The sequence below is a fragment of the Molossus molossus genome, unplaced genomic scaffold, assembly GCF_014108415.1.
Source record: "Molossus molossus isolate mMolMol1 unplaced genomic scaffold, mMolMol1.p scaffold_m16_p_15, whole genome shotgun sequence".
Classification (NCBI taxonomy): Eukaryota; Metazoa; Chordata; class Mammalia; order Chiroptera; family Molossidae; genus Molossus; species Molossus molossus.
Window position 1 is genome coordinate 31,819,048 of NW_023425350.1, and position 19,628 is coordinate 31,838,675.

The 19,628-nt window shown below is 52.9% G+C and overlaps 1 protein-coding gene across 1 annotated transcript in view; it reads left to right on the top strand.

Moving 5' to 3' along the window:
• Positions 1–18,706, top strand: part of EPAS1 (endothelial PAS domain protein 1) — an 81,533-nt gene extending 62,827 nt beyond the window's left edge. Inside the window, exons 7-16 of the mRNA XM_036262959.1 lie at positions 3,880–3,986; positions 8,355–8,502; positions 9,173–9,387; positions 10,391–10,581; positions 11,077–11,187; positions 12,629–13,116; positions 14,106–14,232; positions 14,491–14,608; positions 14,833–15,006; positions 16,591–18,706. Coding sequence (XP_036118852.1) covers positions 3,880–3,986; positions 8,355–8,502; positions 9,173–9,387; positions 10,391–10,581; positions 11,077–11,187; positions 12,629–13,116; positions 14,106–14,232; positions 14,491–14,608; positions 14,833–15,006; positions 16,591–16,742 — 1,831 coding nt within the window. The 3' untranslated portion in view covers positions 16,743–18,706. The remainder of the gene's footprint in view (positions 1–3,879; positions 3,987–8,354; positions 8,503–9,172; positions 9,388–10,390; positions 10,582–11,076; positions 11,188–12,628; positions 13,117–14,105; positions 14,233–14,490; positions 14,609–14,832; positions 15,007–16,590) is intronic.
• Positions 18,707–19,628: the final 922 nt, after the last annotated feature.

Genomic DNA, 19,628 nt, shown 5'->3' on the forward strand with positions numbered 1-19,628 from the left:
TCCTCTTTAACAGTTTAAATACCCTAACCCATCTTGCTTACTCAGCAAATCCTTTACTCCTGTGGGGAACAGGGGTAAAAACTGCAGCCAGACCTCCTCTGACTCCAGGCAGTGGCTTCTGAAGTCAGGGACTTGCTGTGCCCCACAGGGACTGGCACTTGGCGGGGCCACTGGGAAGAGGAGCAGCCCCCTCAGTCCCGCCCGGATTCCTCCTGCCTCTCGAGTGACCACCCTGACACGGCAGCCGAGAGAGTCGTTTCTTCCCAGCTCTGGGTCACAGGCCGCCCGTGTGAAGAGAGCCTCTGACCACTTGTAGGGTAAAGAACCCCTGCAGGGCAGCATTGCGAAGGCAGCTCTGACTCAAATCCAGCCCCTGGTGGTCTAATCGCAGCATTTAACAAGTGTTTTTCCTCTGTGTTCTCGTGTCCTTCCTTCTTCCTGGGTCTCCTGTGGCTGCCAATGTCTACATCTCCTTCCCCATCTCATTCCTGCTCTGTTTCTTCTTCCGCTTTATTATTAAAGAGTGATCTCTGTTCTCATTTCTGAAATCTGGTGGGTTGAGCCCTTTTACATTTCCTTCTCTGAAAACAGAACAGCCCTACTGAGTCTACTTTTTAAATTTATGGGTGACTCCAAGCTGATTTTCCCCCCAGTGAGTCAAAGGCTGTTAATTAAAAAGAAAGAAAAAAAGTGTCCCTGCCGCCGGTGGAGAGAGCAGATGAAACTGTGTTATCACAGCCCAGCTCCGGAGGCTTCTCGGGGCCCAGGGAAATGAGCAGGGAAGGCCCCTGGGCCGCTGTAGCTGACCCTATAAACAAGCTGGTTCGTTAACCTCCCCTGGCGTCTGCACGCCTGCGGAGGGAGGCGAATGACCATTAGCTTGAAGTCAGGGTTTCCTGGCTTTGTGCAGCCCGACAACTTGAATGCAGTGTGCGCATTTCCCAGTTTTTACAGTCTGTTTAAAGGAATAAAGGAGGAGACATTAAATATTTATTTTAGTTGACAAGATAAATGAAGGCTGCTACTGGGAAGATAGCTGGCAGTTCTGAAATTGAGGATTGTTTGTCCACTTCCCAAACATGCCCATTGTGTGCCTCTGAATGGATGGCACATTAATTACATTAAACATTTTATTATGACGCTGATGGTAACAAACATTTGCTTTGAACATTTTAATTTAAAGATTCTAATCTTGAAAGAACATTGGAGCTCTTCAGGGAGTGGAATCAAATCCGTCCCAGAATAGCCTCAGTTTTGAGAGTCTCCCTAAAATGCTAGACCTGTCTGGGAAAAGCAGCAGCTCACCAGGCAAATCTGGGAGCCTGTGGAGTCAGCCCGTTGTCGGCAGGGCCCCCCAGTACAATCCCGATTCCCAGGTGAGGCTAGAAAGGCACTGGACCCAACAGAAGAGATTTGGTGTAGAAAAGGAAGGGCCAGCGCTGTTCTGCTGTCTCCTTGCTCTCCAGTCTCCCCCTCGGCCAAGGTGCCACTGGGCACCAGCCCCGGATCAGGGTGCGAGGAACATGTCCATTGCTGACAACTTCCGAGACTGTCTGCTCAAGGCCGAGTGAGGGGCATATCCTCCTGGTCTGAGACCAGCTGGCTGGTGCAAGTGAGCTCCTGGAATCTCACTGGAGAAATCTCCACTGGGCTGAATCAGCTGAGCCCTAAGCTTCTCAGCCTCTCGGGCTGTCCCTTGTTTGACAAAGGCTTTATCCCCAAGTCTCACCTCGGCGAGGACTTGCCTCTTCTCTGCCCACACTGGCAGCAGACACACCTTCCAGGATGAAGGGCGGGTTGAGTAGCATGAGGGTTCCTGCCGAGGGCTGTGTGCGCACCAGCACGCATTGAGGCAGTGTGTCGTGTTCTAGAAGGAAAAGTAGAGAATTGGTGCCGATTCCGTAGCAGTGCTGGGACAGACAGGGCTGATGGTACCTCACGTCCTAAAAGAGAATTACCCCCTTATCAGCTACTCAAGTACATGCCCATGTAGGGGAGAAGAGGGTCCCTGAGTTCAGGGGTTGACAGCCTAGGTGGGATGCGGAGAGACAAATACGTAGCTCTGTGGCGTTAGGGCCTCCACGAGGAGACCCTGGAGAGGGCGCCACGGAGAGGTCGAGGCCTTGAGCTGCAGGTAGAGAAGGGGCGGGGGGAGCAGGCATCAAGGTCCTGCAGCAAGAATGAGTTCGCCAGGTGTGGGGAGCTGTGCAGAGAGGGGTCCCCCAAGGCAGAGGGTACAAGATAATGCTGACGGTTACTTGAAAATAAAATTGCTTAGGAGATGGAGACTAGATTCTGGAGGGACTTGGAAGTTAGGCAGAGTTTATTTACTCCTGATATAGTTGGAAATAGGGACATCTGCAGATGCTTAAATAGGGGAGTGGGAGGATGGAGCTAATTTTTATGATGATTTATTCTGAGAGAGGTATGCAAACCCCTTCGGCGGGGAGGAGCAGAAACACGGCTTCTGTTTTCCTCTTCATATTATTTTTTGTTTTGTTTTAAATTTTTTTCTTTATTGATTTTTAGAGAGAGAAGAAGGGAGAGGGAGAGGGAAACATTGATGAGAGAGAACATCGATTGGCTACCTCCTGTATGCTCCCCCCGCCCCCAGGGATTGGGCCCAAACCTGGGCATGTGCCCTGACCGGGAATCGAACTGGCGACCTCTTGGTGCATGGGTGGATGCTTAACCACGGAGCCATACCGGCTGGGCAGTCCTCTTCATATTATTAATCTCCAACATAGATGATAAATGATAAGCCAGACCTAAAAGCCATGCATTCTGAAATAGGGCTTGGAATGATGAGAACAGCATCACTTCTAACCTGTGACAGGCCACGTTAATGAGGCAATGCGCGCATTAGAATAAAATGTGTGAGATAACAAAGATTACAAAAAAATCTTTAGGTGTGATGTGGGGATGTGGCTAGTTTGGTGGTTCTTGGGCAGGGCTGGTTTATTTTAACCACTCCAGCACAAAGGGTCCTTGGAGTGTTAGTGATTCTTCATGGTTCTCCATACTTGCCTTTTCTCAACCACCTTCCATCAAAAACAGACCTTACAGGAGGAGGCAGGGCACAGTTAGGACAGCCAGTCCCTGTCGCTTCAGAGCTGCTCTTGTTGGAGAATGCAACAAGGAGACCTGTTTCTCTGGCTATGACTTTATATTTCCTCCTCTCAGTACCTCCTGCCCTCCTTCCTTACCTTGAGATAGGGAAAAGGAGAAGCACCCATGGAAGGCAGACCCCACGTCCAAAAGGAATCTGAGGTCACCGGGCAGGACATGAGAAGCACCCACTGGAGTGGACCTTTAAGCACAGCTGGGATTCTCCTGCCCCCAGTTCTTCTTCACTCTGGTTCACGCACCAACAAAGGTCATCTCCATGCTTTCCCCACTGGGGGCCACATAATTTTCACTTCTCGTTTATATCACCCTCTACTAGAATGAGCACGATCTAGTAATCAGGAGGCCCAGCTTTTCATTCTTGCTCTGTCCCTGGACACGTGTGGAATCAGCAAATTGTCTGTGGCCCCTGGATCTCTACTCCGTCATCTGCAGAAATGAGGGGGTGGAGAGCCCTCATTGGTTGCTGGAGACTAGGCACATGTGTGTGTTAGGGAGTCCCCTGAGCATCTGCTTTTCCTTTCCTCCCCAAATATGACTTCAGGAAGGGCAGGAGTGGAGGTTGGGTGGCCCAACAGCTCAGGTTGACCGTTTTTTGTGTGCGTGAATGGTGTGACCAGGAAGCCAGTAGTGTTTTCATCTGCATGTGTGAATTTGGTTTACCTTTTGTACTGAGCTCCTTGAGCCCCTGCCCACATTCATCTAGTTTCTCTTCCCCACATGCTTTTTTTTTTTTTTTTTTTTTTAATTCAGAATCAAAGATCTGATTGGTTACCACCCAGAGGAGCTGCTGGGCCGTTCAGCCTATGAGTTCTACCATGCACTGGACTCCGAGAACATGACCAAAAGTCACCAGAACTGTAAGTTCCTGGAGTGCCCTGTGTGGCTCCCTGTGTCTGTGGATCTGTGGAGTTGGCCTTGAGTGGCGCGGCTGGTGGGATAGGAGAGGATGCCGTCACTTCCCTCACCGAGCACTGTCTCCTGCAGCAGAAAGACTCACACCCTTAGGGCAGTTAGAGAACAAAGCTGCCCCCAGCCTATGTGACACCTGCATGCAAATTAGAACAAGGGCCCTTCCTGCAGGGGGACACACCCACATCAAGCCATTCAGTTTGGAGAGAAAAGGTGGGCTGAACCTCAGCCTCCACTGGGCGCCCCTGCAGACCGAGTCCTCAGTCTGCACAGCCCTGCAGAGGGTGACAGCACAGCCTGGAACCACCTTGGGCTGAGTGCTGTAGGAACAAGTACATCCATTCGGAGAAGAGGAGGGCTGGGGGAGTTCAGGAGATGACAGGACCCAGGGATGAGGGAGGGAGGTTGAGGTGGGTCTTGTGTGCCCTGCCCACCAGGGTGGGTGTGATCCAGCCCCAGCCTGCCCCACTTTGAAAACTGTAGGATGTGGTTTCAGCCTTCACCTTGGGTTCCCCATGCTCTTCTGGTCTGTGAGTGTCCCTGGCCCTTCCCTCCCATAGACGTGAAATTGGGGGAAGTCCAGCTTTGCTCATCAGCCAAGGGTGAGGTCAAAGCAGAGGACAAACATAAAAGTTTCTGGGAATTCTTGGTGGACAGTCTTATACTTTCTCTTCTGGGTAGGAAAGTAGAGGAAAGAAACTACTGTCCAAGGGAACAAAACTGAGGACTTCCACAGGCATGTAAGAAGGATTTTTTTTTTACCTTCTCAGAAAAGCTTTGATTCATAAAAATGAGCTGAGATAAACATTTGTCACATCAGTTTTCTGCTGACTCTAGGGAAAATATGGTCCTTTTTATTGAATCTGTATATTTAAGCATTAGGCACACTTAAAGGTAATTCACAGCCCAAATGGAAATCATAGCTTCCTTCTTCCCCGGGCAAGGTGCTCTGAGCCCCGAGGCCTGAGCCCAGAAACCTGTGCCCGCAGGCCTGCACCGGCCAGCAAGCCCAAATCTGGCAAAGGAAATCTGCGTGGGTTAGAAATTTGGTTAATACTGGCTGCAAAAAAAAAAAAAAAATCAATCTCAATCTCTCCCCCTCCCCCCTCCCTCCCTCTCAATGGGTTCGTGCAAATACAGCTGCACCCGGCCCACACTCACGCTGTGAAACAGCTGGAGGCCCAGGTGTGAGGCTGGTTCACACTGACACACCAGCATCCCGACCTTCCGCACGTATGTCTTAGCCTGTGAACATTCACCGCTGAAATTGCTGGGGAAGCTCAGCCCTCAAACCAGATTCAGATAATTGAAAGCCATCATTTCCAAATGGATTAGTAATTTATACATTGTTCTCAGAGGGGAGGGTTGGGGGGTGGTTTCTCTTTGTTGTGTGAGGACATTATGTGCTCTTAGGAAAACAAGATTAAAGGTCATAAAAAGCCTATCTACCAAGTAGCAGACCCCTCACCAAGGCTGGCATTAATGAGCAGATGATTAGAAGGCAGGCGTAATTATATTCTACTGACAGAGCAGGCCCTCGCCTGCAATCGCTAGAAATGCAGTTAAAACCTTTGCTTGCTGCACTGTTTAATCAAGAATAAGAGCTCTGAATTTTGTCTGCATTAAGAACCGTCTAAATAAGTTAACTCTCGTCACTTGAAATTGTGCAAGAATCATTTTGCTGCAGCAGGGGAGCCTTCGTGGCTCAGCTAAGGTGAAATCAGGGAGGACAGAAGTTATGTCTTCCGTCAAAGAGCCCGTGATGGTTCAGGATGGGGATCAGCAAACTCAGTGTTCCCAGAGGATGGTGGCTTAGGAGAGTGCTGGACACGGAGGCCCAAGGAGGCCCAAGACCACACCTAGTCCAGACTGAGTCGCTTTTGTCCCAGGTGATGTTAAGCAGGTCACAATCCTTCTGGCCTTAGTTTCCTCATATTAAAAGATGATCTCTATCTTCCCTATAACACAGGATTTTTTAAAAAAGACTAGGATGATACAAGCACTTTGGAAAATAATTTGGCAGCTTATAAAGTCAGTGTATATTTAGCATATGACCCAGCCATTACACCTCTAGATACACCCATGAGAAATGAAAAGTATGTCCATACAAAGATTTGTACACAAATGTTTATAGCTACTGTATTCATAATAACTGAACACTGAAAACAACTCACACATCCGTTGACAGGTGAATGGATAAACTAATTATGGTGCATCCATACAATGGAACACTGCTCAGTAATGAAAAGGAACAAACCCCAAATATCTGCAACAGTATGAGGAATCTTCTTTGCTGAGTGCAAAGAAGCCAGACCCAAAAGAGTCCATACTCGTGTATGATTCCACTTATATGAAAGTAGAGAATATTTCAATATTTCATGGCAGAAAACACATCAGGGGTTGCCTGGGACCAGGGAGGGGAATGGGGATTGACTGTCAAGAGGCACAAAGATTTTTTTTGATTAGGGGGATGATGGGAAAGTCACCATGCCTGTGATTGTGGTGATAATTACAAGAGTGTGTACATTTGTCAAAACTCATTGAACTGTATGCTTAAATGGGTGCATTTTTTAAATTAAAGGTGAATTAAACCTCACTGAAGTAGATTTTATACAAAAACAAGCTTAGACTAGGAGTCTTTCATTTGGGCTATAATCTTGTCTACTGTTTCCACTGAGGGGGCCTTTTAGCAAATCACTCAATAGTTCCAAGTTTTAGTTTCTTCGGATATAAAACAGGAATAGTAATAGATACCCATGGTGTTGCTCTATCCTAAACCAGGTGATGATGAGACTAAAAATCCTTACTGAGACTTTATGTGCCAGGCAGTGTTATAATTGCTTGCAGAAATGAATTCCTCTTATGAGATAGTTTTAAACACTGTAGAGCACTGTACACATGCAAGTTATGGTAGTTCCTGCACCTTGGAGGTGCTTGTTACGTTTTTGAAGAGGGTAACATTGCCAAGAGAAACTTAAAGGTAAAGGACGACAAGCAGCATGTGGGAACCAAGCTTCTGTCCTCAAGCACACGGGGTGGTGAGTGGGGAGGGCCCCCCGTTTCCCAGAGAATCTGGATAATTTCCCACAGGCCCTTCCAGCATTATCTCTGTCATGCCCTGTAGATGTAGCGGGGCCTGGGCCCTATTTTATGAGTAACTTCGGGAAAGAGGTAGCTTTTCCTATATAGCACTCATCAGTGACATTCAGTCCGCATTCTTGTACCTAATAAGGCAGATCCGGCCCTCAGTACAAACAGTTGTGGTAACAAATAATAATTATCATTACTATTATTTTATCATGCCCCCTTTTGCAGGTGAGGTAACCAAAACCGAGAGAGATTGTTCTTTTCCCAAAGTCCCCATGCTAGCAAGATTTCCCAATCCCTCCACCATGCCTCTTTCCAATTACCTGTGATTTGGGGGTTTCTGGAGAATGAATTCCCAAGGAATAAAAGTAATTGGGCAGTTCAGAAAACTACCAGAAATTCTAACATGAGTAGACTTCTATTTAAAGGGATTTACTCATTCCTTTTTAGTGGAGCAGACAGAACATTCTGGAGTGGGGAAGAGAAGAGCCTGGGATGTGGGACCCCTTCCCCAATGCCTTTATGCAGCAAACACAAATGTTAAATGAACATTTAGAACAGTCTGATTGGAAAGAAGTCATAACAGGGCAGCCTAGCCGGGCAGCTGGGGAGGAGGAGCGGGGAGGACTTCCCATGATTTGAAGAGGCTGAGTGTAAGTTGCTGGGGGTCCAGCCCTTCTTCAGCCCAGCCCCTTACCCCTGCCTTTGCTATGGGGCACAAACCTTGTGTGGCCCTGCGGTGGCACTGACAGGTGACCTGGATACATGAAGGATATCATTTCTTTAAAAACTGCATTTCTTCACGAGCTTAGTATTGGTGGCCGGTCTGCTACAAAGGGCTGCCCTGAGGACAAGCTTTGTCCACGCTGCTTGCAAGCACCCACCCCAAGCTGGGGCACTGGACAGAGGCTCCCCTGGTACCCCTGCGGAGCTTCCCGTCACTGAGCTCTGGGGATAAAGTAGGGCAGAACAAGTGGGTGAGTGGACTTAGCAGGGGATTGACAACAGGCCATTTCCTCGCATGGACAGCCTGGGGCAAGTTGTTTCACGCCTTGGGCCCTCCTTTCCCTGTGTTTAACATGAAGGGTGAGATGATCTCTAAACTCCAGTCTTAGGGTCTGGTGCCTAGATCTGTCCCCCCCACCACCACCACCCAGATTGCAGATTGCCCTCCAGTGAGGTCTCTACCCCCCACCTCCCTGACCTCAGCTCCCTTTCTCCTCCCCCAGTGTGCACCAAGGGTCAGGTGGTGAGTGGCCAGTACCGGATGCTGGCAAAGCATGGCGGCTACGTGTGGCTGGAGACGCAGGGGACGGTCATCTACAACCCTCGCAATCTGCAGCCCCAGTGCATCATGTGTGTGAACTATGTCCTGAGGTGAGTGTGAGGGCCGGTGGGGGATGGGTGTGTGAGGTGCCCGAGCTCCCTGGACTGAGGATGGCAGGCCCAGGGAACCCCTCCGAAGGCTCTCTGTGAGCTCTCTGCAGAGCTGATCCTGTGACCCAGAGCACGTCTGTGGATGTCTCAGGAACAAGGCCCCTTGGGATTTATCCTTTCCCTGGTCTGTCATCTATATCATGCCTCTGACCCACGTGGGGAGGCAGACAGAACAAAGTCACCACTTGATAAGTATTTTTTTGAATGAGGAAAAACTCATGTGTTTTGAGAAAAAATGATGTAACACCTTCACACCTGTAGCGCCTGGGAAGAAAGCTGGGTAGTCATTTCTACAGTGAAACCCATGTGCACTGCATAGTGTTTGATCATAAAAGAGCATCCCAGGCAGATTCGTAGCCCAAGGGCACTCTCTGGACCGCAGGCCGCCGCTTTAACCGCTGAGCCAAACTGGCCAGGGCCCAAGGGCACCCTCCATGTTGCCACCTCAACTCCAAACTTCCATTGTGTGGCTCTTTACAAAATGACGACCCAGTGTCCGCAAGCATGTGTCTGACTGAGAGGCTTGGCCATCAGGGTTTCCCTGTGTCTGGGGAGCAAAAGGATTTTGCTAGAAAATGTGGGAGTCTGAAGTGCCCTCTTGTCCCCCCAGTGAGATTGAGAAGAATGATGTGGTCTTCTCCATGGACCAGACAGAATCCCTGTTCAAGCCACACCTGGTGGCCATGAAGGGCATCTTTGACAACAGTGGCGAGGTGGCTGTGTCTGAGAAGAGCCAGTTCCTGTTCACCAAGCTGAAGGAGGAGCCGGAGGAGCTGGCCCAGCTGGCCCCCACTGCGGGAGACGTCATCATCTCCCTGGATTTCGGTGGGTGCTGCTCAGCCGAGCTGCGGGTTGTCACACCCTCTCGCAGTGGGGGAGGTTTTCACCGTAACGGCCTCCGTGGCTACAGCTTTTCCTTAACCAGAGACACTCCTGTTCCTTCCATGAGTCTCATTAATCACTTAGTGGCCAGACTCCGTGCTGGGCACAGAACGCACGCGCGGCCCCAGAGTAAGAGTGCCCTACGCTGACCTTGCTCAGTGTGGGGTGGGGCTTATGAGGACCCCCGCTGAGGGGTCATGGCTGCACCCCCTGCTCTGAGGCCACGGTCACTGTTCCACAGAGAGGGCGGAGTGCTCAACTGAAGTCATGTTTAGAGAAGTAACTCCAGAGACATGCATGGAGAAAAGACCCGGCCCAGGTTGAGCTCCCACAGGCACTACTCCTTTAGCGTGCGCCCGGCCCGGGATGTGAGTCCGTGCAGCCGCAGCGTGTTTTCAGGCCCTCCCCGCTCCCATGCTGGAAGCACCTTGATGTAACAGGGCCCTTCGTCCCCCGTGTGGGGCCCACAGCCTCACCGTGGCGGCTGCAGGCAGAGCTCCCCTGCTTGCCCTGGACCCGGGCCTCTGAGCGGTGGTCCTGGAGGCCACGTGAGGACAGCAGCTCCGGAGACGCACAGAGCAGTCCTGGGATGGGGCGTCTCATGGCCTCCGTCGTGCGTGTACCGAGGCGGACTGCCCAGCTCTCCCCTCAGCCTTCTCGTCCGCACCCTGCATGGCTCTTCGAGGAGGGCAGCCCTAGTACATGTAGTCTCTGAAAACCAAATGCTCCGGCCAGGAAGGTGTCTTGAAAGGGAGCTGTACACTGAGCAGAGCCCAGTTAAAGGCCCCTTTGTCAAGCTAAGCAACAGCGCGTCTTTGAGGGCCCAGCCCCAGGCATGATTCCAGACCCTGTGGGGGTTTCTGGTACATCCTTGGGGCTCTTTCTCTGCCCTGGGGGATAGCCCAACGATTGTGGGTGTTAACCAGACAGACCCTTGTGTCCACAGAGAACCAGAACTTTGAGGAGTCATCAGCCTATGGCAAAACCATCCTGGCCCCCAACCAGCCGTGGGCTGAGGATTTGCGGGGCCACATTGCCCAGAGCGAGGCCGGGAGCCTGCCCGCCTTCACCATGCCACAGGCGGCCACCCCGGGGAACACCAGCCCCAGTGCCACCAGCAGCAGCTGCTGCTCCACGGTGAGCCCCCCTGGAGGGAGGCCACGGAGGGGTGGGCTCCTCCTTCTGGCCACTGCTGGATGGCTGGTCAGTCTGAACAGAAATACTGCCCTCCTCCTACTCACGTTATCCTAGCGTCCCCTGCAGAGGTGGTGACATGCCTGCCAGGTATGTGAGCTGTGCTTGCTGTCAGAGTCATCCCCACCCATCTGCATGACCAGTTCCCGGAAGGCAGGGGCTCAGTTACAGTTTTGAACCCCAGCGCTGGCCCTGCTCGGGGCAGAGAGCGGCACAGTCTCCAGAGCCCCGCGGGCACGGCCTTTATCCCGTGCTCAGGACAGGCTCCTTGCATGAGGAGGCGGTTCACACGGCTCTTGGGAAGTGGCCCCTCCGCAAGTACCTGTTTGGTGGAATAGGGTTGATCTATGGGCCCAAGAATGTATCTCTCTTTCTACCTTGGACTTTGGGGAGACCAGTGTCATACTCTTGACAGTCACTCTCCTTCCTGGCCCCCAGCCCAGAAGCCCTGAAGACTACTACACGGCTCTGAGTGATGATCTGAAGATGGAGGTGATTGAGAAGCTCTTTGCCATGGATACAGAGGCGAAGGACCAGTGCAGCACCCAGGTAGGCGGCCAGGGAGAAGAGTGGGTGGGGTGCCATGCCTGCCAGCCGCGGTGGTGAAGGCTCAAGTCTGGTCGTGCAGCCTCACCCCTTTGTGGCAGAGACCAGTGGAGAGGCGAGGCCCAGACCAGGGTTCCTAACTGGGTGAGGGCGCCAAGACGTCGAGCCTGTGGAGGTCCCTGCGGCCACTTCCGCCCTCTGCTTTACCCCAGTCAAACCCCGCTCTTCTGCCTGGAACTCTCACCTTATTGATCTACTCGCTGAGCTACTTTTCTTAGTTCACATGAAAACCCAAACTATGCCCGAACCTTTCTTTAAGGAAGCCCAGCCTTTAAACAGTACATCCAGAATGAAAGTCCAGTTTATAAGCAAACTCCCTTCACAAACGTAATCATTTTAGGAGCCTTTGACATACTATTTCTTTTCAATGCACTTAAGAATGGTATTTGACTCGAGGATTTTCATTCACACTAACTTTTCAGGAAAGCATTTCTTACAGGCCAGCTGCTCTTGCAGAAACTGTGTCAACAGGGCCGAGGTGGTGGGTGGGGACATTTCACGACACCCAAAGGAAAATGGTCAATTTCCATTTGTCTTGGTCCGTTATTCGTGCAGATTTCCGCCCTGCCCCTCAGCTTGTGTCTGTCCTGCCACTTTTCCTGCTCCTCCCTCCACTCTCTACCCTCCCTCCTTTGAACTCCAGTGGGACTTATTACTTGGTACTTAATTATAACGGTCTGCTTCTGTCTTTAGCCACTTTGTTTAGTTGTGATCATTAATACGTTAAGTGGTGCACCCCCTCCCCCCAGGGAGGGTGTCATTTTCTAAAGGTAGAAACTTTTTTCTGCATCTGCTTGTGGGCTTTCCCTGGAAGCCCAGCATGATACTCGGAACCTAAGGGGCCATCTCTGAGGGCCTGCAGATTAGAATGAGAGTCACTCCCAGGCTGTCTGTCTCTGAGCAGTCCACAGCTGTACCCGTGCCGAGGGCCGGGGCTCCTGGGAAAGGGGACACAGCTGCCCTGGGCTCTTCAGGAGCCACTGTGTGCAGCACCAGCCTACATGTCCCGAGGATGGGGACGGGGCAGTCACTGCGGGCCAGAGTGGCAGGGATGGCTTCGTGGAAGAGGCGGGCGTGGCAGGCAGAGTGGAGAGCATTTTGGATTGGGTGGGCAAGGACACCAGTGTGGTGCAGAGGGATGTCCAAGTGGAGCATGGAGATGTGTGGCCCAGGCTGAAGAAGGGACAAACAGCCTGGACAGTCTGGGAGGCGGAGTTTCCTTCTGGTGGGTGACAGGGAGCCAGTAAAGGTGCTGGAGCGGGGGAGGGCCGCGGTCAAGCCGTGCCCAAGATGACCACGCGTGGCAGGGAAGGGGGCGGCTGAGATGGAATAGTGTGCAGTGGCCCCAACTGCTGAACTTGGCCTGTGCTCTGTATCTCCTCAGCTGGACTTCAACGAGCTGGACTTGGAGACCCTGGCGCCCTACATCCCCATGGATGGGGAGGACTTCCAGCTGAGTCCCATCTGCCCCGAGGAGAAGCTCCTGCCCGAGAGCCCTCAGTTCATCCCTCAGCACTGCTTCAGTACCATGTCGAACATCTTCCAGCCTCTGGCCCCTGGGGCTTCCCACGGCCCCTTCTTCCCGGACAAGTATCAGCAGCAGCTGGAAAGCAGGACCATAGAGCCCGAGCACCAGCCCATGTCCTCCATCTTTTTCGACGGTGGAAGCAAAGTGTCCCTGCCATCGTGCTGTGGCCAGGCCAGCATCCCTCTCTCTTCTTTGGGGGGAAGATTCAACACACAGTGGCCCCCTGATCCACCATTGCATTTGAGGCCCATGAAGTGGTCTGTTCGCGATCAGCATGCTGGGGCCTTGGGGGCATCACCATTGGGGCCCCCCGTCACTTCGCCCCATCTCTCCATGTTCAAGAGGTAAGTGGCAGTGACCCCTGGCAGCTTCAGCAAAAGCTGTGCTGAAAGGGAGGGAGCAGATGGACACACCCTAGGGGGAGATCTGGGGCCCAGAAACGCTTCCTGCCCATCACCAACTCCCGCTCCACGGTGGCCAAGCCTCCAGTGAACCCTTTCCTGAAGGCCCAGAGCTTAGGCTGTGGGGTCACCCCACGTCTGTGAGGGCTCGAGTGAGAATGGAGGGGACCAAGAAAGGCTGAGGACAGAAGGGAGAGATGTAGCTTGTCTAGGCCTTGAACACCAATGTCTCTCATGAGAACACCCCTAGAGTGACCTGCTCTAGTTCCTTAGCTGAGCCACAGAACACAGCTATCTGAGGGATGATTTTCTGTTCCCTCAGGGAGCCCTGTTTGGCAGCCCAGCATGGCCTTCCCAGTCTCCCAGCAGGCCCCATTTCAACCAGCTGGGCTGAGGCACGCACTTGAGAGAGCAGCCTCCCATCCCGAGTGGGCGCGGTGCCGGCAGGGCAAGGTGGAGGCCAACCCTTGTCAAGATTGCTTCACCTGCCCGGGCCAGTTTGGTTCAGTGGTTAGAGCGACGGCCTGCGGTCCAGAGAGACCCGGGTTCGGCTCCCGCTAAGGGCATGTAACTCGGTTGCAGTTTGTCCCCGGCCCTGGATGGGTCATGCAGGTGGCAGCCACTCGATGTGCCCCTTTCATGTCGATGTTTCTCTCTCTCTCTTCCTCTCCCTCCCTCCCACTCTATCTGAACAAAAAGTGGAAAAAAGTCCTCAGGTGAGGATTTAAAAAAAAAAAAAAAGATTGCTTCACCTAGCCTGGGAGGCCGCCCACCCAGGAGGGGCGCAGAGGAGGGAGGCAGAGGAGACAGAGGCAGGGCAGCAGCTCAGCCCCGAGGCCCACCCCCTTCCTCTGAGGCCCCGAGTTTAGGCGAAGGCACGGGGTGGCGTGGGGTCCAGACTCCCTCACGGTCCGCTCTCTTGGACTTGGCAGGTCTGCCGACGGCTTCAGGCCTCAGGGCCCAGACAGGATGAGCCGGGCCATGGTAGCCCTGTCCAACAAGCTGAAGCTGAAGCGACAGCTGGAGCACGACGAGCAAGCCTTCCCAGACATGAGTGGGGTGAGCCATCCCTGACGGGCGCCGCCTGGGGCCGGCTGGGCGGGGAATCCGAGCTGAGAGCAGAGATCCAGGCTGGCAGGAAGCTCTCATCCTCGTGAGGCTCAGTGTGCCAGCCAGGGGCAGCAGGGGGGGCTTTCAGAGAGAGGGCACACCAGCCCTGTTCCGGGCACAGCTGTTCTGAGCCCACCTCACCCCGACTCAGTTTGAGGACCTGGTTCTGTGGCCCTCTCTCCTCTACATCTGCCCCTCCCAACCCAGGGGGACCCTCCAGGAAGCGGCCCTTCGCATCTGATGTGGAAAAGGATGAAGAGTCTCAGGGGCTGCGGGAACTGCCCTCCGATGCCCGACAAGCAGCCGAGTGCGAACGTCCCCAGTGGTGAGCAGCAGGCCTGGCCCCGGGGAGTGGGGTGGGGTGTTTGCAGGTGGCAGGGCTGGAGGCTCACTCACTCACCCCTACCTACCTTACCACCTACCTTCCCCTTTCACTCAAATGACACCCTCAGAAACCTCTGGGCTTCAAGGCCCGGGGGGTTGGCGTCTTCACGGTCTCTCCCCTCCCCCAGGTGGCTCTGCCCTCACTCTCTGACATTGGTCTTTCAGGTGAGTTCACCCAAAATCCCATGAGCGGCCAGAGTCAGCCTCTGAGACACCTGCCGCCACCGGAGCCGCCATCGGCCATGAGCCCGGAGGAGAACGCGGAGGGCGGCTTCCCCGCGCAGTGCTGCGCTTTTCCGTACCAGGACTACGGCCTGCCCGCGGCTCCCAAGGCGGAAGGTGGGCACGCAGGGACTGGAGCCGCTGCCAGGGTCCGGTGTGGGTGGGAGGGGCCGTCACAAGGCGGCAGGTCTCAGCTCAGTACCAGGGTGAACTTGCTGCCATGAAAGGCCGCTACCTTGAGAGGGGTGAGCCCTCCTCCCCAAAAGAATTGCAGCAGGGGCTGAAAGGCCATCTGTCTATGGAGCTTTAGAAAGAACCTTCCAGAAATCAGGTGACATCCAGGGCTCTTTTGATCCAAAGAGTGCTCAAGCCTGTGTTTTATTCAGTTCTTCATGTTCCTGAATTGCCTAATGGCCCATTGACCTACTTGGGCATCACTGTGAGTTCAGATGGGAGCTGAGGACATGTATGGAGACATGCTGCTGGGGGGAGGGGCTCTGGAAAGGTCACCCTGCTGCACCTTCTGGAGGGTTAGTCACCTTGTACCTGCCTTCTATCCTGGACCTCATTAGTCTGTTCCCACCTTGTGAAACATAGATGCCATGCCCAAAAGGGTGCATGAACACAGTTCGAAGTTGTGGTGGAACATACCAGACCCTGCCCTAGCAGAGGGCAGTTTCTCCAGCAGTATGGCCTGGGGCAACCTGCTGTCCAGTGCCTTGGAATCCAGGCTTTGGAGGACAGCCCTGGGCTTAGATTCCAGCTGTGCTCCTTCCCAGGGGGAGGACAGAGCAAGCCGCCCTCTAAGTGAGAGGTTTGCATTCAAAGTGCTGAGTTCTGGTCTATTTTGTATTCAGTAAATAATAACCAGCATTGTTATTCCTGCTGTGAGCCCACAAGTTTCCTTGAACCTTAGAAATCAGTATGTGGGGATTCTGACAGTACATAAAAGAAGTGGAATTAGAAAGGGATAGTGTGAGTACCCACGGCTACTGTGGGAGTTTGGAGGGGCGTGAGACTGAGGGGGGAGGGGGCTGTGGGCTGTGGGAAGGGGCTGAGGGGGGAGGCCTTGGGAAGGGGGCCCTGCACATAAGCCAAGGGAAAGTGGACCCCACATAAAGGGACCCAATGGAGAGCTTCCAGGCTGTCCGTCAGGTTCCTGGGCCTCCTTCCAAGGAAGTGGGGTCTGGGTGCTGTGAGAGTCCCCTCTGCTCCTCCCTGCAGTGTGTATGTACACACACGTGTCTGTGCACCTGTCTGTGTGTGGCACCTATGCTCACAGATGTGTGTGCAGGAAGCAGCTGGTTCAGAATGCCCTCTCCCCACTGGGGCTGTCCTCCCTGCTGCCAGTGCACGGTGACACTGTGTCCCAGGCCAAGAAGGCTTCATGGGGCTCCAAGATCTCCCCTAAGCGCTGCCCTTGCTGCTGTCTGCACCATGCACTCTCTCTTCCCTGGGGCTCAGCACCCCACCCAGTGAGATGGGTCCACCCTTTGAGTATAGAGCAGGTCACTCAGGTAAGACATTGAAGAAACAGAGTCAATTTAGGGCTGCCCCACCCATACCCCCCGAGTCACAAAAACCAAAAATGCCTCCTGCTTGCTCAGGTGCCCTTCTCATCCCTGCTAGCGTCCTATGGAACACAGCCTCTTCCAAATGTTTGCTTTCATTTCAAAAGTTCGGTACCAACCACTCTTTCAGATATGGCGAGCCAGCTGCTCGGGCCGTCGTTTGAGCCCTACCTGCTGCCCGAATTGACCAGATATGACTGTGAGGTGAACGTTCCTGTGCCAGGAAGCTCCACGCTCCTGCAAGGAGGGGACCTTCTCCGAGCCCTGGACCAGGCCACCTGAGCTGGAGCCTCCGCCAGGGCAGGCACCCCGCCGCGCCATCCTGCCGGCTTCACTCTCTACATCTATTTTGGCAACTAGGTATTTCTAACACCAACACACTTTTTACAAGATGTACTTACCTGGCAAACTTGCCCAGGTTACCAAGTAATGGCCTTTTTCTGAAGATGCTCACTTTATGATCCATAGTTTTCAAATACACACTTGTTTCACCTGCTGTGTTTTACTCTGTCAATGAAAATGTTCTTAAATTTTGTAAGATTTTTCCCCCCACTTCAATTACTTCTAATTTATATTATTCCTAGGCCTCTCTTTCATGCACACTCGGTAGTCCTACTAACAAGTTTGGTGTCTGATTTCTACTGTAAGGGACGCTTTGGCTTCGCTGAACTCAAATGATGTTGTTGTTGCCAAAGAGAAACAAAATAATTTTGCTTTCCAAGCTTGCTCTGTGGCTCGCCTCCCACAGCCCTTTTCCTTTCTTTTTTAAAACGAATCAGCATATTGTAAATTTCAGCCTTTTTTTAAAGCCAGATCTTTGCTCTCATTTTGATGACTTTTGGGGAAATAAAGGAAATGTGAAGGGTGAACTCCAGTGTATGCGCTTGTCTGTGACGGCTGCAGTGGCTTTTCCTAGACTGTTCGGTGTTCCCCACATTCGTGGATTGTTTTTTAATTCTTCTTCTTCAAAACCACAAGTTTTCTTTTCTTAGATTTCTATCTGGGCTAAGAGTTTATCATATATATGGGTACTTTGTAATATCTGAAAACTCAGAAACGGAATGGAAGCCTCACAAAATCACTTTAGGATCTTTCTGGAGCTGCCCCTCCTGACCCGCGGACACGCGGAGGGCGGCGCTCCCACGGCCGCCGGACACCGCTCCAGGTTCCGCCCGCTGGCCTCTGCGGGGGCGCCGCGGCGGGCCCAGCACCCACGGAGCGCGCCGTGGCGAGGGAGCACTGCGCGCTGCCTTTTCCTCGTGCTCCGCGTGTATCGTGTATGTATGTATATATTATTGTTGCTGCCAAGAGGGTCTGACGGCGCATCTGAGGCAAGGACGTGCTTTCACTGTCCCTGGTCTTACTGCTGGCCTGCAGGTGCACTGAGCTGTGTGGCTCTGACGGGCTGTCTCGTGGCACATGTGGATGTTTCCGGAACCACTGTGCGATGGTTTAGGCAGGAATCCAGGAAAGAAAGGAAGGATTCAGAAAGGTGGGAGTGACCCAGTCCCTGTCTTCCCAGCTTACCACCTGGAGCAGGACTGAGAGAGGATGCAGAAAGGGGGGCAGCTGGTCCTGACCAGCCCCAGCCCGGTGCCCCCGCTGGCAAGCAGCAGGCAGACCTGGGGGCAGCCCCCGCCTCAGGCCCTCCCCCAGGTCTGTGTGTCACTTGAAGTGACTTGTATAGGTAGGAAGCACTGGAAATAGAGAGGTCTCAGAGCACTTTAACTCACTGGGTAAGAGGGATGATACCTTCAGTTTTTAAATACCAATCACATAGAACCTATCTGTCATGGGTACAATGAAGAAGTTGCTAGAAACACACACCTTAAGCACAACAGGCCAAGAATTAGGTAAGCTTGGATGGACTCACTGCCAAAAACAAAATTTAGATCATTTCTCTCACATAACCTAGATTCCTTTTGAAATTTGTTCAGTGTGTTTGCCCAAATCATACCTAAGCACCCCAGCTTCGTTCCCCACACGGCGACCGAGCCCGCAGGGCCACGGCCACGCCGCTGGGGTCAAGTCCTGCGTGTGTGTCTCGGCATCGAGGGTGTTCCAACCTTACAGTTTTACTAAAACACTCTGAAAAGTATTCCGAGCTTCACTATTAACTTCACCTATCGATGTAATGATTTCCTGTACATTATTATTTTGTTGAATTCCTACTGACAACATTATTACTGTATGGGAGCTTAACTTTATAAGGAAATGTATTTTGACACTGATATCTTATTAAAGTATTCTGATTCTACCACTGCTGCTGCCTCTTGTTTCCTGGGGATTCGTCACGGGTCACCCTGATGTAAAGCAAAGCATTAAATAGTGGCCGAGAACGACATTGACATTGATCCTCAGGGGACAGCTGAGGCCAACGGACAGGAAGAGGGGTGAAGGAAGAGAGACTAACATTAATACTTGTCAACTGCTGAGACTGGAAGCCACGTCACACCACCCACATTCTGTCTGCCACAGGGCCCTTCTCGTACCAGTGGGGACCCAGGGAAAAGCTACGCGGGCCTGTGTGCTGACCACACTGTGAGAAGGGAACGCTGGGCTCCGGCAGGCGGAAAGGACGCCAGTTCGAAAGGCTTGAGAGTGGGGACTTCCCAGGCGGAATGGGAATGGGAAGGGAGGGAAAACAACTCAGCCAGAGACAGAACAGTGAACGCTCCGACGTGGGCACGACGGGTTCCCTAACTAAAATTTTACTTTTCCAATCAGGACCTGCTTATGAACAGAGCTGTCTCCATGGTGTGACTGGGGGCTGGGGGGCAGCCTGCTGGCTGCCACCTCTGTTCACCGTCACGTACTTTGTTGCCTAGCAGTTCAGTGCACACGGTGTGATCTCCCACTTACCTCGTTAGCTCTCCTGGCCCGCAAGCAGAGCGACCCAGTGAGCGCCATTCCCAGATGGGACAGTCACATCAAGTGGCTCCCACCAGCCACCCTACGAACGGGAGAAATGAAATGTAAGCCCAGTCGTAGCCATGCTTCTCCCCTCTCACACCGAGAAGAAACAACACTCCCCGTATCCCTGTCGTCAGTCCACCCCCCCACCCCCCGCTCCCGTCACAGGGAAACCCCTGAAAGAGCTGTGGGTTGCTCTGGTCTCTCCGCCCCGACCCCAGCCAGCTCGTTCCTCCGGCCACTCCCATCAAGCTA